Source organism: Nanorana parkeri, unplaced genomic scaffold (assembly GCF_000935625.1).
Source record: "Nanorana parkeri isolate BGI_ZX_2015 unplaced genomic scaffold, ASM93562v1 scaffold570, whole genome shotgun sequence".
Classification (NCBI taxonomy): domain Eukaryota; kingdom Metazoa; phylum Chordata; class Amphibia; order Anura; family Dicroglossidae; genus Nanorana; species Nanorana parkeri.
The window spans coordinates 305507-320586 of record NW_017306838.1 but is presented as its reverse complement, the minus strand read 5'-3'; the positions used below and the strand labels follow the sequence as shown (position 1 = coordinate 320586).

General features: G+C 40.7%; 1 protein-coding gene across 1 annotated transcript in view; it reads right to left on the bottom strand.

Annotated features, from left to right (window-relative positions):
- The window catches only part of DNAH3 (dynein axonemal heavy chain 3), a 239155-nt gene that overhangs the window by 70484 nt on the left and 153591 nt on the right, over nucleotides 1-15080 (bottom strand). The window contains 5 exon segments of the mRNA XM_018562281.1: nucleotides 2655-2871; nucleotides 5191-5356; nucleotides 6335-7001; nucleotides 11264-11407; nucleotides 11726-11882. Of these exon segments, the coding sequence (XP_018417783.1) occupies nucleotides 2655-2871; nucleotides 5191-5356; nucleotides 6335-7001; nucleotides 11264-11407; nucleotides 11726-11882 (1351 nt within the window).

The following is a 15080-nucleotide window of genomic DNA, read 5'->3' as shown; positions in this document are numbered from 1 at the left end:
GAGGAGGGTCAGGGGACACAGAGGCGGTGGTGGGAGAGGAGAGTGCTGGGTACAGTGGAAAGGGAAAAGCCGAAGGAGGGTCAGCAGACACAGAGGCACCTTATTTTCTGGCAGTGCCCCTCCCGAGACTAGACTCTGGATCTGCCCCTGGCTCAGTGGCAATAAAAATAAATTAATGGATCAGTCACTATGGTTCCATGGAATAAAACAGTAAACAAAAAAAACAAAGTAAGAAAAAAAGATTAATTCATTTCAGGGATCCATTTGTTATGTGATCTATAGCCTTGAAGCCAGAGTCGGACTTACTCTGTCCCTGTGTCTGGCAGAAAAACATATTCTACAGCAATCAATCACCCCTGACCAGCACAAATGTTGCTTACTGGTTTGTGAAAAGACAAGATAAAGCTGTGTGACCAGTTGTTTGTCCACCACTCAGAAGCAAAGGAAGACAGGACACCCTATCCTGGCTTATTATCCAACCAGCAGCACAAATACTTCCTTTATTGGGGAATAGATATTTATAGATACTGTATAGTATAGATATCTATATCTATACTATACAGCATAGAACGTTTAAAAAAAAAAAAATCACAATTTGTGTCGGATTTCCCTAATATTCTCCCCATAAGCCACTTCTACAGTGCCACCCTATCCAAAGGTTTTTCATGGGCAACAAAAGCTACACACACCTCATAACAATTAAACATGCTATCTCAAAACTAGTTAGGATATCTGATTAGGATATCTCTATCAATAGTGCTGATTTATTAAAAGTGGAAAAGGAAATCAGCACAAACCTGCCATTCTGGGCAGAGTAACATAGTCTCTTAATAGCTAACCTCCCCCAACCCACTTTCTCACCTTCCCAGGTCTACCCTACTCCTGATTCGTAAGGAGATGAACGATGTGGAACTGAGTGTTAGATGGTGTTGATGATTACAAAAGGTTGATGTCCTTTCTGGGGTCCCCCTCAGCAAACAGCGTTTGGGCCTAGGGATTGGCTACTTATAGCTCAAGCACTGTATTCTAAGAGATCACATGCAATTCCAAAACTGGAACGGAAGCTTCAGGTATTTGTGATGGATTATGAGGAAGTGAGTAATAATTTGGACAGAGGAATGGCTGTGGATATAGTATACTTAGACTTTGCAAAAGCGTTTGACACAGTCCCCCACATGCGGCTAATGTATAAATTAAGGTCAGTAGGTATAGAGTATTCAATCTGTAATTGGATAGAAAACTGTCTTATTCAGCGAGTATTCAGAGAGTGGTGATCAATAATTCATACTCTGAAGGGTCTGAGGTTGTTAGTGGTGTTCCCCAAGGTTCAGTGCTGGGCCCCTTACTGTTTAACCTATTTATAAATGATATAGAGTTGGGGATTAAAAGTACTATTTCTGTGTTTGCAGATGACACCAAGTTATATAGTGGAATACAGTCCTCACAGGATGTCTCCAACCTACAAGCAGATCTGAATGCACTGTGTGATTGGGCATCTATTTGGCAAATTAGGTTTAATGTTGAGAAATGTAAAGTTAACACTTGGGGACTAAAAACATGCATGAGTCATACACTCTGGGGGGAGTATGTTTGGGGGAGTCAGTGATGGAGAAAGATCTGGGTGTTCTGGTAGATCATAGACTGAATAATAACATGCAATGTCAAGCCGCAGTTTCTAAAGCAAGCAAAATACTTTCTTGTATTAAAAGGGGTCTAGACTCCAGAGATAGAGACACATGTCTCTGTACAAAGCATTAGTAAGACCTCATCTGGAATATGCAGTTCAGTTTTGGGTACCAGTTCACAAAAACGATGTTGTGGAACTGGAGAGAGTGCAGCGAAGGGCGACTAAACTCATAAGAGGCATGGAGGAGCTCAGCTATGAGGAAAGATTAATTGACCTGAATTTTTTCTCTCTGGAGAAGAGGCGATTAAGGGGGGACATGATCACCATGTATAAATACATAAATGGTCCATATAGTGAGCTTGGTGACAAATCATTCACTATAAGGTCACTGTAAAGGACAAGGGGGCACTCTTTGCGTCTGGAGGAAAAGAGGTTTAACCTTTGCATACGGAAAGGATTCTTCACAGTTAGAGCTGTAAAAATGTGGAACAGACTCCCCCAGGAGCTAGCTAGCTCAGTTAATTGTTTAAAAAAAAATCTGCATGTATTTCGTAAATGCACAGAGATTGTTGATCCAAGGAATATCTGATTGCCTTATGGAAGGCAAGGATTTTTTCCCCCCCCGTTGGAGCAAATTTAACCATGCTTTATAGCGTTTTTTTGTTGTTGTCTCTTGACGGACAGTGGGTAATTGTGGGCATAGCGTTCTGTTTAGGCTTTTTTTTTCCATATCTCTAAAGGTTAAACACGATGGACATATGTCTTTTTTCAACCTGACTAACTATGTAACTATATATCTATCAGCCAGCAGAACATAGGACACACTTTATTAGAGATACGTTATGTCCCTGCTGCTTTATAACAAAAAATCCCAAAAACCTAAACTTCAGCTTTAAGTCTAATAAAACCTAAACAAGCAAAAATGTGTTAAGTTAAATACTTGGGTAAATGGGTCTGAAAACTAGTTATATCCTGTCTAGTAGTACACCAATATCAACTGCACGTGCTCCTGTGTTACTATACTTACTTGTGATGATGCAAATTCTAGTTTTTCAAGACCAACAAGGTAACGGTTCCTCATGGTGTCCACCTCATAGCGTTTGCTATTTAGTAAAGTCTTGAAAGTGAGAATCAGCTCCAGGTATGAGGTTGGAGTGACGTAGTTGTGTCTGCGCAGTGTGCTGAAGTAATGCTCTGACAGCTCCTTGATGTTTTCTTGGAAATACTTGCACATGGAAACAACCCTAGGACACAAAGCAATGCATACTTTTAATCCTTCTCTTGGGTAAGAACTGTATAATACACATACAAAGCAGTAAACACATTATTGCTCATCATAAAAAAGGTCTGTTTTATACATATACACAGCAAGACCCACATTTATACCTGACACAAGAAGACCCAGTGCAGCCTATATGAACAGCGAGACGTATATTAATTCTTGTCACGACAAGACCTTGGATAATACACATACAGAGCAATACATATATTGCTTGTCACAAGAAGGGTCTGCATGATACTATTACACAGAAATACATACATTAAAGCTTGGCAGGAAGCTTCTATAAATCAACATTTCCAAAGTGAAGTGTTCTTGATTTAGAGCCTCTTTCAGCTCTTTCCAACAGATACTGGCAAACTTCCATATAGAAAATGTTTAATCTTCCTAGTAGTTATGGAGAATACATTCATTTTCCAAAATGACTTTCTGTGTTAAACTAGATGTTAAACTCCTTGCTAACCTTATTTCAGTATTTATCTATAGCAGGGCTCAAAATTTCAATTCTTGAGCTACTAGCCAGGCCTTAAGAGTCACTAGCCACCAGTTGCCCCACCTAACCCTTACCCTGGCCCAGCCTTAACTCCGCCCCTAAACACACCCTCTTAAATAATCTTATGATAATTCTTATCTTATGATAGTTGCTTGCTTGCTTGTAAACGGCAGATTAGGGATTCCTGCTGCAGGAAAACGCAAGTTCCTGACGCAGGAATCTCTAATCACACCTGAAATATACTGTAAGTGTGAATGGGGCCTAATATACACATACACTAAAGGTGTCCATACACCTGCTGATTATTGTACGATAATCGCGGGTGATCCCGCAATCGTACGATAATCGGCAGGTGTATGGGCAGCGTGCGACCGCTTCTACTGTAAGGTCGTACGGCTTTTGTCTTCCAAGCATGCTGGAAAACCTGCCGAAAATCGTACGATTTTTGGCGGGTTGGTGGCGTGGTCGGAGGACGAATGCCACACGGGCCGGTGTGCCCACTCAGCACTGCAATCATCGGAAGCCCTCAGCACTGCAATCATCGGAAGCCAGGCATCGATCCTGCTAACAGACATTCTTTCTTTCGGCCGGAGCTCAGAACTGTCAGAGCTCCGGCCGAAGGAAGCCAGAGCTGACAGGGGCTGCTCTGCGGTCTGCATACGACACAGATGCAGACCGTGGAGCTTCTCCCGCAAGTCAGGTACACGGTCTGTGACCGTGTGCCTGACAGGTCAGCTGGCTGTGGGCCACATAGTACCGGCTCGCGGGCCGGAGTTGGTCCGCGGACCGGTACTTGGAGACCCAAATTCGCCCTTACCTTATTTTTACTTGCAAAATGCGAGCAGGCGAGTGGAAATTTTGAGCCCTGATCTATAGTATCTTTAGGTTTCCTTTTCATACATATAACTATATTATGATAATATGCTCAGTTTATAGAACAACACCAGCCAAATATGTCAAGATAAAAGTAAATAGCCCATTTAAAGATTAAATATAGAAACAGGACAAAGAGAGAAATTGGCTACAGGGAGCAACATTGGCTACAGAGCAGAACCACAAAGTCTCCATAGCTGTTCAGAGACTTTGTGCAGAGAGGACTGAAGACTCCAGAGAGAGAGAAGGCCACAGTTCTCTTGCTGCATCCTAGAAAGAGAAATTAGGGACATCAACACCGGCAGACTGAAAACAGATCACCGGCCCATGGCATAGTTATGGCTCAATGAATCTTAGGACAGCCTTTTGTTTGGCTATATTTGTATTGGGTCCACAATTAAACAAGTAAATAAAAAATATAAAATAATTATTTTATAAAAAGGTTAGAATAAACAATAATTTTCTTTTTCAGTTTCGGCCTGACAAATTTTCAATTTTCGGTTTCGGTCTGAAAATTCAATTTCTTTGCACCTCTACTTTTAATGTCATCAGCTTAAAGGTGTAGAGGTGAGAGGTGGAAGTATTGCAGAAGTGTGTTTATTTAAGTCAACACTGAGTATAATTGCAAAAGCAGAAGAATAGTTTCAGCTACCAAAAGAGAAAGGTTTTACACAGACTGCACATTTTACACAGACTGCACATCTTTACACAGACTGCACATTTTTATACAGACTGCACATTTTTACAAAGAATGCACATTTAAAGCTTAAATAATTTTTTCTTTATAATTGACTCTCCCATATTGCTTTAAGGTTTCAAAGGTTTCAAAGAAAATATTTATATATCCAAGCAAATAGTGTTCATAGACATATTTCTACATGGCCATGCAAATCATCTATATAAACACATAACACTTACTCTTTCCTAATGTCATCATCGAGGTCTACATCTTCCAAGAACTTGTTGGCCACCATTTCTAAAGCATCAGTTGGCCATGTCTGAAACCAGTCAATGGTACAGCAGTTTATTAGTGAAGGAAACATGCGCAGTCGATTGCGGAAGGCATCACCGATAGGACTCATAGCTAGTGGGCCGGAAACAAAAAGTTATGTTATAGTGACTGTACACTGTGAACTAAAAGCAAGTATCCATAAACAATGTTAAGCAAACAGTGCCTTTAAAACAAGCTATATCCTGGAAGTCACAATGGAGAGCAGCTCTCCACAGAAAACTGGATGTTCGAGTTTTGCACTCCTAATATTGGATTGAAACTGGTGTTTCTATCACTCTGCTCTCTCTGAGACCCTGGAGCTAAGAGGCAGATAGGAGAGAAGCAGCTCAGACGGGCACAGGAACAGGAACTGTGCCGGTCTCAGTGCGTGCGGACGGCAATGCATCCCTGCCGCACAGCTGCCCGTACATGCTACGGGTGGCTGTGCAGGGATGTAGCGGCAACTCTCTGGAGGGGGGGGCCCTTTTCTTCATCCAAGTGGCCGAACGCCAGGGCCCGGTCGCAATTGCGACCGCTGCGACCCTGGTAGTTCCGCCAGTGCTCCTACCCCTTAGGGAGTGTCACCATGGTGCCCTGCACTTACAGTGTATTAATGTAGAGAGTGGCATTATTATGTCAGCAGCACTCTCTGAACCACCCACTGCAGGTAAAAGACCAAACATGATAAGGACCTTGCGTGTCCCATGACTGGCCTCAAGACATCTGGTAAAGGGAAGTATAAAGTTGTATGAGTAGTATGTGAATTTTAAATTTTATATTTTTTTTATAAGTGACATCCCTTTAAGATCAAAGGTTAATTTGGTCTGATGGGCTCTCAATGTCTTTCACATCCAAGTGCTGCTCTCCTCCCTATTGGGAACATGTTATAAAAGATTGTGCCTACAGTGTATAACAAACATCTAAGTGTTTGAAGATTGCACAAAAATCTGGATCAATCTGATTAGGTGGAACAACAACCTCCATAGAAAAATAATACCTGGCACCATGTTTTTAACCCTTCCCTGCACATATGAGGTTTGCTTGGAGCAGCTAACATTGCTGTGTTCTTACCTAACACTAGATGTAAATTGGCCTTGACTCTCTCGATGAAGAAGTTGTACATAGCCATAGGAGTGGCTTCGATTTTCTTCCCTTCTGTCCTGGAGATGGACTGCATTTTCTCAACTATATCTGCCTTCTCATCTGCTGGAAAGATATTAGGGACATCCCCAGTATTCAACAGCATGTTGATATCTTCTAGAAACCCTTCGTCTTTGATTTGGTTATCGCAGAACAAAAAGACTGTGTTCTTGCCTGCCACACCTGATTGCAACATAACTTTCTTCACATCATCTCTCCATTCATTTATAGTGTAGTTTTTCGTTATCTCAATCTGAAATAGCTCAAAAGAGTTCATGAAAGTGGCCAGTTTGGTAGCACTCTGCCTCCCGCTTCCACCAATCCCAACCAACAGCAAGTGGCCATTGTCTTGCTTCAACACACGACAAATTCTTGAAATATGTTCTATAGCAAATTTAAACATCACCAAGGACATTGGAGCTTTGCTGACATTATTAAATTCATCCAGATAGTATTCCATGACATTTGTCAGCTGCTTCAGATCAGTGATTTCATCATACGCTTTAACCTCACTGTCAGGTTTAAAATAGTCTCCAAAGAAAAGGCTTCTAATATTATCATCAACCACCTTTCCTGTAGGCGCCAAGTGGCTTAGAACCTGAGGGGTATAGAACAAAGCATACATGTTAACCCTGCAAAATGTATACTTTTTTAAAGGTCGATAAAACAAAAGCAAGCAAATCAGCTTGGGTGGATCAGAACTCAACCTAGATTGCACAAATTATTTTTTTGTGTTCAGAATGTCCACCTCACCCTTTAGTGCATCAAACAACCATTGGTAATGTAAAGTCTGAATTTTCCATAACATCGTGAGATCACATTTGGCAAACTGTAAAACTGCAAAAGATCACATTTGGCAAACAGCAAAACTAACTATTCCTATTATATCTTCCATAGCAAAGAAGAAGTTCAGACAGCTGTATGCAATTTGGATAAATTGTTATATACTAAAGGTGCCCATACACCTTACGATTATCGTACGATAATCGTATGCGATCGACTTTTCGTACGACAATCGTAACGTGTGAACGTAGGTGTAAGGTATACACCTTCCGATTATCGGACGAAACTTTTCGTCCGATGATCGAACCTTCCTACGATTTTCGTACGACGGCCCCATCCTGCCCCGATTATCGCAATGTTCAATCAGCGGTAGTTAAAAAAAACACCTGGACGACTTTCGGTAATTTACCAAAATTATTTTCGTTTGCGCATGCGCAGTGTTAATCGTACGACTTTTGACGGATGGAAACGCTACCAACCAACGCGAACATCGTGCGATCGACCAAAGTTTTCAAACATGCTTGACCGCCAAAAGTCGTACGATTGTACAGTACTATCGGTCGGGCACTCTATTCACACGTCACGATTGTCGTACGAAAAGTCAATTGCATACGATTATCGTACGATAATCGTAAGGTGTATGGGCACCTTTAGGATGTGAATGTGTCATACGCCAGAGGTTCTGATTGCACAGCTGGCCACACATATACAAAAGGAATGATTTAATGATTTGTATTTCCCTGCACACTCTCATAGAATTATGTATAAACACATTGTTTGTGGATTTTTGATGAAAGTGAGGAAATTATAACAGTTACATGCAGTATATTACTGGAGGGTTGGTTGAAAAGCATAAATGTCAACTGTGTTGATTGCCAATGGACTTGTACGTATATGCAACCAGTCCTTACATTCACCCCAGTCACACTGAAATGCCAGGTGCAGGATGTTTCTGTAGATTAAACTGCAGTCAAGCAATGCACTAGATACAGTTAATCAAACAACTGCGTTAAAGTACATGTAAAGCCACATTTTTTTCCCATTTTGGATAGAGTAGGGGAAAGTTTAAACTGCTGTCAGATTTTTTTTAGTCACCCGTGTTTCATTTTCTATCCTGTAGACTCAACAGGATATATTTCCAATGTGAATGATATCCCCTATTAGACAGCTGTCCCAAGAACAAGTGTCCCCATTGAAAGGTTTCCTCTTTCTTCTCTTCTGGTGGCAACTCAGAATTTTGGATTTACCCTCACTTTCATTTCCATTGACATTGGTGATCTAGACAATTAGCCTGGTGTGGGACCCTTTCCTCCCCCATTCTCGAATCTGACATTGAAGGAGCAGAATCCCCAGGCACTCCCCTCCTGTAGGCAAGTTAACATGTGGACTTTGCAAAACAATCACAGTTTCCCCACAATACTGTTTTAAAGTGCTTTGACTACTTGTTGAAAATATGTAAATACTTTAATGTGCACAATCTGGGCACAGGTCAAGGCTTCTATCAGCAGGCCTTTGTTAACTTCAGACTTGCTTCTTTTCCTATACCAATCAATGTCAATACAAAAATAGCAGCTTTCAGCGAGTTCAGCAGTTTAGATAAAATGCAGGTCAGAAGGAGGTCAACTGTAGGTCATATCCACCTGTCAACTGACTGTGAATAATCTCAGAAGCGTTTAAATCTGGTTTTAAATGCAGGCTGAATGCACCTAATGAATGGAGATGTGTAAGTTTAAATAAATAAACCTATTGTTATTTTTAAAAATGTATTACAGCAGTCACCATTTGAGTTTGATATAACTGACACCCTTGTACATTTTACTATTTTAAAGGCTTAATTTCTGGTTACCAGTGCAGCAATCTGAGCTCCATGGAGAAGAAAGAAGAAAACATACTATAATTATTATAGAAAAACTGAACTCTGGAAACCGTGCCAAAAAGAAAACGCAGGCTAAAGGCAAAAGACTAGTCACTGGTATTTTATTTGGTTTCCCTGTTACCTATTACTGACTTACCATGCCTTCTTCTGCACTATGCCTCTGTGTAGAGGCAGCCATGTTGGTGAAAGCAGGTTTTTGCTTCCTTATGTCATAGCATCCGGCAAGGGGAATAGCAAGCGGGAAAGTAGTAAAATCACCAAATATTAGCCCAAATCAGCTGAAACTAGCAGTGAAAGACAGCAGTGCTTTACACTGCAAATATACAGCTATGAGACTGTAGACACAAAAGTGATTAGGCAGCCTCACATACCAGGAAGTGCACTGATATTTTTTATTAGGCACAAATTCTCTCTAGATGCTCCCTATAACAAAGCAAATCTTCACTTTTTTGAGTTTAGGTGTAAGGCTAGGTCGGGCTATATGAATCTCAGCTGCGGAGTGTGCCTAGCTCAGGTGTATTTGCTTAGGGGTACGGCTTCAGGGTGGAGCTCCAGGTGGCACTCTCAAACTTTATCGGAGAGTTAGGAGCTCTACCATCATATGCCGCAATTACTTTGTTTAAGTGGTGATGCACACGAGTAGCCCCAGCGTATTACTCCATACCTGGGTTACAACTATTATGTGTGGTTCAAGCAGGTTCAAACAATAAGACTTCAGTAAGGAGTATCAAACAAAAAGTAATATCAGCACTTCCCCTTTAAATGGTGTGGCTCAGATAGCAATGAGGAAGTCCATACAGCAATTGCATGAGAGTCAGATAAATCACTTAAGTGAGCACTAGCTGGGACAGGCTGTCACAGACTAGGCAATACTTGCAATTAGATGTCCTAGCACAAAAGGGTTCCTTCCAGCAGAACAGGTCCAATAGTCCAGGCGAGGGGATCTCTGGTTGTCAGCTGGCGTTCACTGGCAATAGTGGAAAGCCATACTGATCTCTCTGCCAGCCTTTTATGGGGAAGGAGTGTGGGAGGAGCTGCCGACGTCATAGGGGCCGCTGCGTTCCACGCTGGAACGCATCGGCGCATCTACTTCCGTCCCGCGGCTTGCGTTCCACTGTGGAGCGCAGCCGCGATCGTTACATTAGGTCCACTTTCACGTATCAATCTGTACTTGGGTGACAGCTTTAATTAAAGAAGTGTATACTGATCTTATGCTATTTTATGCTGCTCTAAAGTGAGGTGTGGTTGAAAATGATAAGCAGGTAATATTTTTGCAATCACATGTGTACTTAAATTATATACTGTATATTCCCTCACCAGTATCCAGGGCCGTCTTTAACGCAGGGCAAAAGGGGCCATTGCCCGGGGCCCAGTCATTGCTGTGGGGCCCAAAGCAACTACAGACTAAGCAGAGGCACCATTCTGCCAAACAGTGCATAGTGTGACATCTCAGGGACTGGGCGGGTAGGGGGTGCAGTGAGGGTGGGGCATGGTGGGTAGTGACGGGGGTCCAAGAAGATGTTAGCCCAGGGTCCAATCAATATTGAAGACGGCCCTGCCAGTATCCATGTCCCAACCTCACATTGTTCCTTCACCAGCGTCTACTTCTTTTACTCCATGTCTGTCTCTTCTTGTACTCCTTGACATGTGTTCACTGATACCATAGTGAGGCAGTGGTACTAAAGCCAGTGAATCCATGTTCCCAGGCTGGTTCATTACAAAAAGCAATGTGCACTAAACATTGCTGACACATGACCTGTATTTGCCGGCAGCAGTACACAAATTAATTTGTGTAAATATTTTTTTTTAAATATACACATATTATTAAGTGAAGTGTCCCATCTCACTAGATTGCATAAGGGTGTGTGTGAACTAATTCCACTAGGAGAATAGGGAAAGCACTGCTGTTTATGGATAATGGGGGAAGAGCAGGCAGAACAGAAACACAGTGGAAGCTGATTATAGAATTGGGTAGAGGAGAGGAGGAGCAGCTGAGCATGGAACATTGGGAAAGGCAGAGAAGGCAGAGTACAAGCTAAATGGAGAGAAAAAAAGAGAGAAATCAGTTTCAGCTAATCAAGTAATGGAAAGAGTAAAGATGGTCATATGCGGCTCGAACCTCAATACACATATCCTAGGATGAGAACTGCCATACAATGCCAATTTTATTAAAGGTTTCATGAGTCATAGATACATCATACCTTGTCAACGCTTTGTTTAAAGCAATTGGATGTGGTCTCTTTTACCATGTTAAAGAACATCTGCCTGTCTTCAGGATCAATTAAACGGTCATAAAATACACGGTACACTTCATGGATCCAGAGTCTGATCAATTTATCATTGTCCTTAAATACACAAAAGAAATACCGAATTAGTTTGTAAAAGAAAAATCAATAGTACATCATGTATTCTGACGTGTATTTCATGGCTTGTATGTGTGTGGCAAATGAATAGTATATTATTACAATTTTTTGTTAATTCTCTATGAAAATTAGAGTTTAGAACATCTTGTTCTTTATTTAGATGATGCTTAGATGTAAAAGTAGCCCCATAGCAAGTAGTATAATTAAATTAGGTATTGCTGTGCGGCAGTGAGCTGTATACTCGCTGTCATTTAAAACAACTTCTCTCATGTGCATAATACACTGTATATTCAATCTTACCTGAAGGTGGGTGTGTGGGCACAGCAACACTCCGCGTACCACCCGGGAGAAGTCTCTCAAGTTAAAAAGATAATGAGATTTTGATGGAGTTGGCAAGAAGTTCTCAACAGCTGTTTTGTAAATTGCCATGGTGGCCTGTATCATAAGTTTGCTAGATCTGTAATAAACAACATTTATGTGTAAATGTAGACTACAACTAAGGCAATGGGAAAGCTTATCTACAGGGGGGAAAAATGGAACATTTTGTAGTATCCAAGCCGTGCAATATGCTTTTCTTTTTACCTCTGTTTATTACATTTTCTAGTGAAATTATTGCAAAGCCTGTCTTAATTAGATGAAATATGAACCTATTTTATTAGTTAGAGACTAGTCATGTCTACCTGCTGCCTAGCTACAGGGTGACCAGCCACCTCACTGCGCTCCTGTCATCCTACTTTAGGCAGCACTAATACTAACACTGCATTAAGAGGATGCTTGTTGGTTTTATATCTAATTTCCCTGCCTATTCCTAGCCTGCAACAATGACTGAGGAGTCCTCTATTTTCCAGTGAATTCCTATACACCTGCCCAAAGGTTCACTCAAAGGCATGAACACAGGACCACCACCATGTTGCATTTGACACCACTGGCAGGTGATGTGGGGGTCACCTGAGGCATGGAGTCTAAGTGACACCTTGGTCTTCAGAAGAGCCTTTAGCAACAATGGATGGGCTGCTGACCCTAGTGGATCTGACTCCCAACAGTCATTTACAAAGAAGAGACAGCCTGGTCCCCTGACCTTTTTCTGCTGCATGTAACCAATACAGCAATGTTACCTCCCTGCCCCCAGCCTGGGATTGGACAGTGAAGGAGCAGAACAACCTGATCAGGTCATCACTCTGATTTCTGCCCTCCTGTCAGCATATTCTTTGTCAGCACTTGTAAATGCAGGTCACCTGGCTGGCTCAAATCCTGTTCCTCCCTCTCCCAATCTGACACCCTGAATGCTGCTGTACATGGAAGTTTAAGAGGCTTAAATCAAGTCAAATTCAGTTATTTATATTTTAAATGAATACTTATAAAAATAAAGTTGAAATCAATGAATGCAGTTATTTGGTAAATATTTGTATTATGCTAAATGCAGGCTTATTTAAACATTATTTTAGAGTGTATGTGGGACTGTAGCCCTTTGCTGGTTATTATATGCCGTGCAACCTTGTTTCCATGAGACTGCAGTGTACATACATCAGACATGTAAATATATTTTAAATAATTTCTTTGTGAATGATCAGGCACATGCATACTAAGAATGGACGGACCTGGGGCATGCATTATTATAATGGATGTAATCTTACTCTACATGCCACCATTGTTTTCAAGGTAGCTTGATGAGTATGTTTGAGACTCCTTGGCCTGCATAATCACAGTTATCAGATATAGTGTATGACATAGGTAACTAGGCCATATATATCAGGACACTTGTTAAGGCCACATAACTACCTGTTCTCATTAGCCTTTTGGAAATGTCCTTTAGGCTTAGAAGAGTCGACTACAGTTCCCAGAATCTTGGTTCTAAATATGTGACCACAAACCTGCACAACCTACTCCTGTTGTGGCATCAAACGTGCTCTAGCAGACCAAAACAAACATCCATAATTCTCATTTCCAATCTTTGCCTTCTAAATAAGCAATTCCTATAGCTTTCAAAAATGCTGTTCTGTTATTCTACTTCTCCATTAGTTTGTAGGTAATATGGTAGAATAAAATAATACAAAATGCTATTTAATTATATTATTTTGTAATAAACTGTGATCTATTATGCTTTACAATGGATTTAGGAAATCCAAAGCATCAATTAAAGTTGACGAAGTTGTGTTTGCAAGGTTCACTACCTCATGCTCCTATAAATAATAATCCAAGAAGTAAACATATGTGTCGAGGTGGTATGTCGCACAGACAATAGAAAGCATCTTCCATGGCCCTGTTGGCATAGCTGTTCTCGCAAGTCCTTCTGGTTTTGGTTTGTTGCCCACAAGTTGACAAGCCTGACATGTAGAGATCATATGCTCTGCCAGTTTATTAATGCATGATTACCTTAGGCCCCTTTCACATGGGCATTCCGATCAGGTCCGCCTGTTAGTTTGTCAGGCGGACTTGATCAGAAGTGTCCAAGGTTGCCCCAGGTCCAAGGTTGCCCCAGGTCTTTCACAATCCTAGCAATTCCCCTGCTGTTGACATGTGAGTTATTTTAGCATTATAATCTAACAATAGTGGTTTGTGATTGTCAAATATTTTACTATGGCATAAATCTACATATTGAACTCTTTTCACACATATAACAGATTCGATGCATTGGTATCCGGTTTCATCATCCAAGTTTCATATATCAGGTTTCATCATCTACTAAGGGGCTTAAACTTATGAGGCCCATTTTGCCACACTTGACATCTGACATCTTTGGTATTGGTGGGGGTATTTATTCAATTATAACTGCAAATAGTTTAAAAATAGCTTGGTAAGGACAATTAAGATGTATTTATAAACATTTTGCAGAGCCATTCACCCTGCGAAACTATGCTTTCCAATGCTCCTCAGCTCCATCTAGTGGCCATAGTGTGATATTATCCAGATTTTCATTCGCCTTGGAAAAAAATATACTGTGAACGTTTGTTTTTTGCCACACTGAATGAACTTTCATGTGGTTTCGCAGGATAATTGGCTCTCTGGATTGGTTATAAATACAATCCTTGGTGTATTTGTGTAACATAATCTGAAAGTTTTCATGTTTTAGTTATGCCATTTTTTTTCTCGTTATTGGTTTGATGTAGTTGTGTCATTGAACGGTTGTGTCTGTTTATTTTCTTTGCATTCAGCATAAATCTTTTATTTACAAAATGTGAGCCTTTACAAACCTACAGTAGTTTTTTTTCCTCTAGTTTCCCATATTGTTTTTTATTTATGCTGAATATTGGAAATAATCCATCAGAATAAGCAATTGTATTTGGATTGTCATTTCTATACCGTTTTCTCTAATTATATCCACGCACCAGAAAAGTGGTGATTTGACCAAATGGGAAATCAAGCTGCTTCAGAGCAAGTGCTTTGTGAAATTGTTACAGCATGAAAAGAGATTGCTGTGTTTTGAAAGAGATAAATGTTTGTATTTCAGGTGCTTGATATGGACAGGGATTAAATGAGGATTTAGAGAGCTAAAGGAAGATGGTGCATGATTATAGCATTTTCCTGATATAATGTATACTAACCTAGTGAACAAGGTTTGGAAACTGAACCAGATTCATATGATGTTATTTTTTAGATTGTTTTTCCTTCAAGCATTACCCAACTGCAATTATAAATAATCATCTTGACTTCAGTA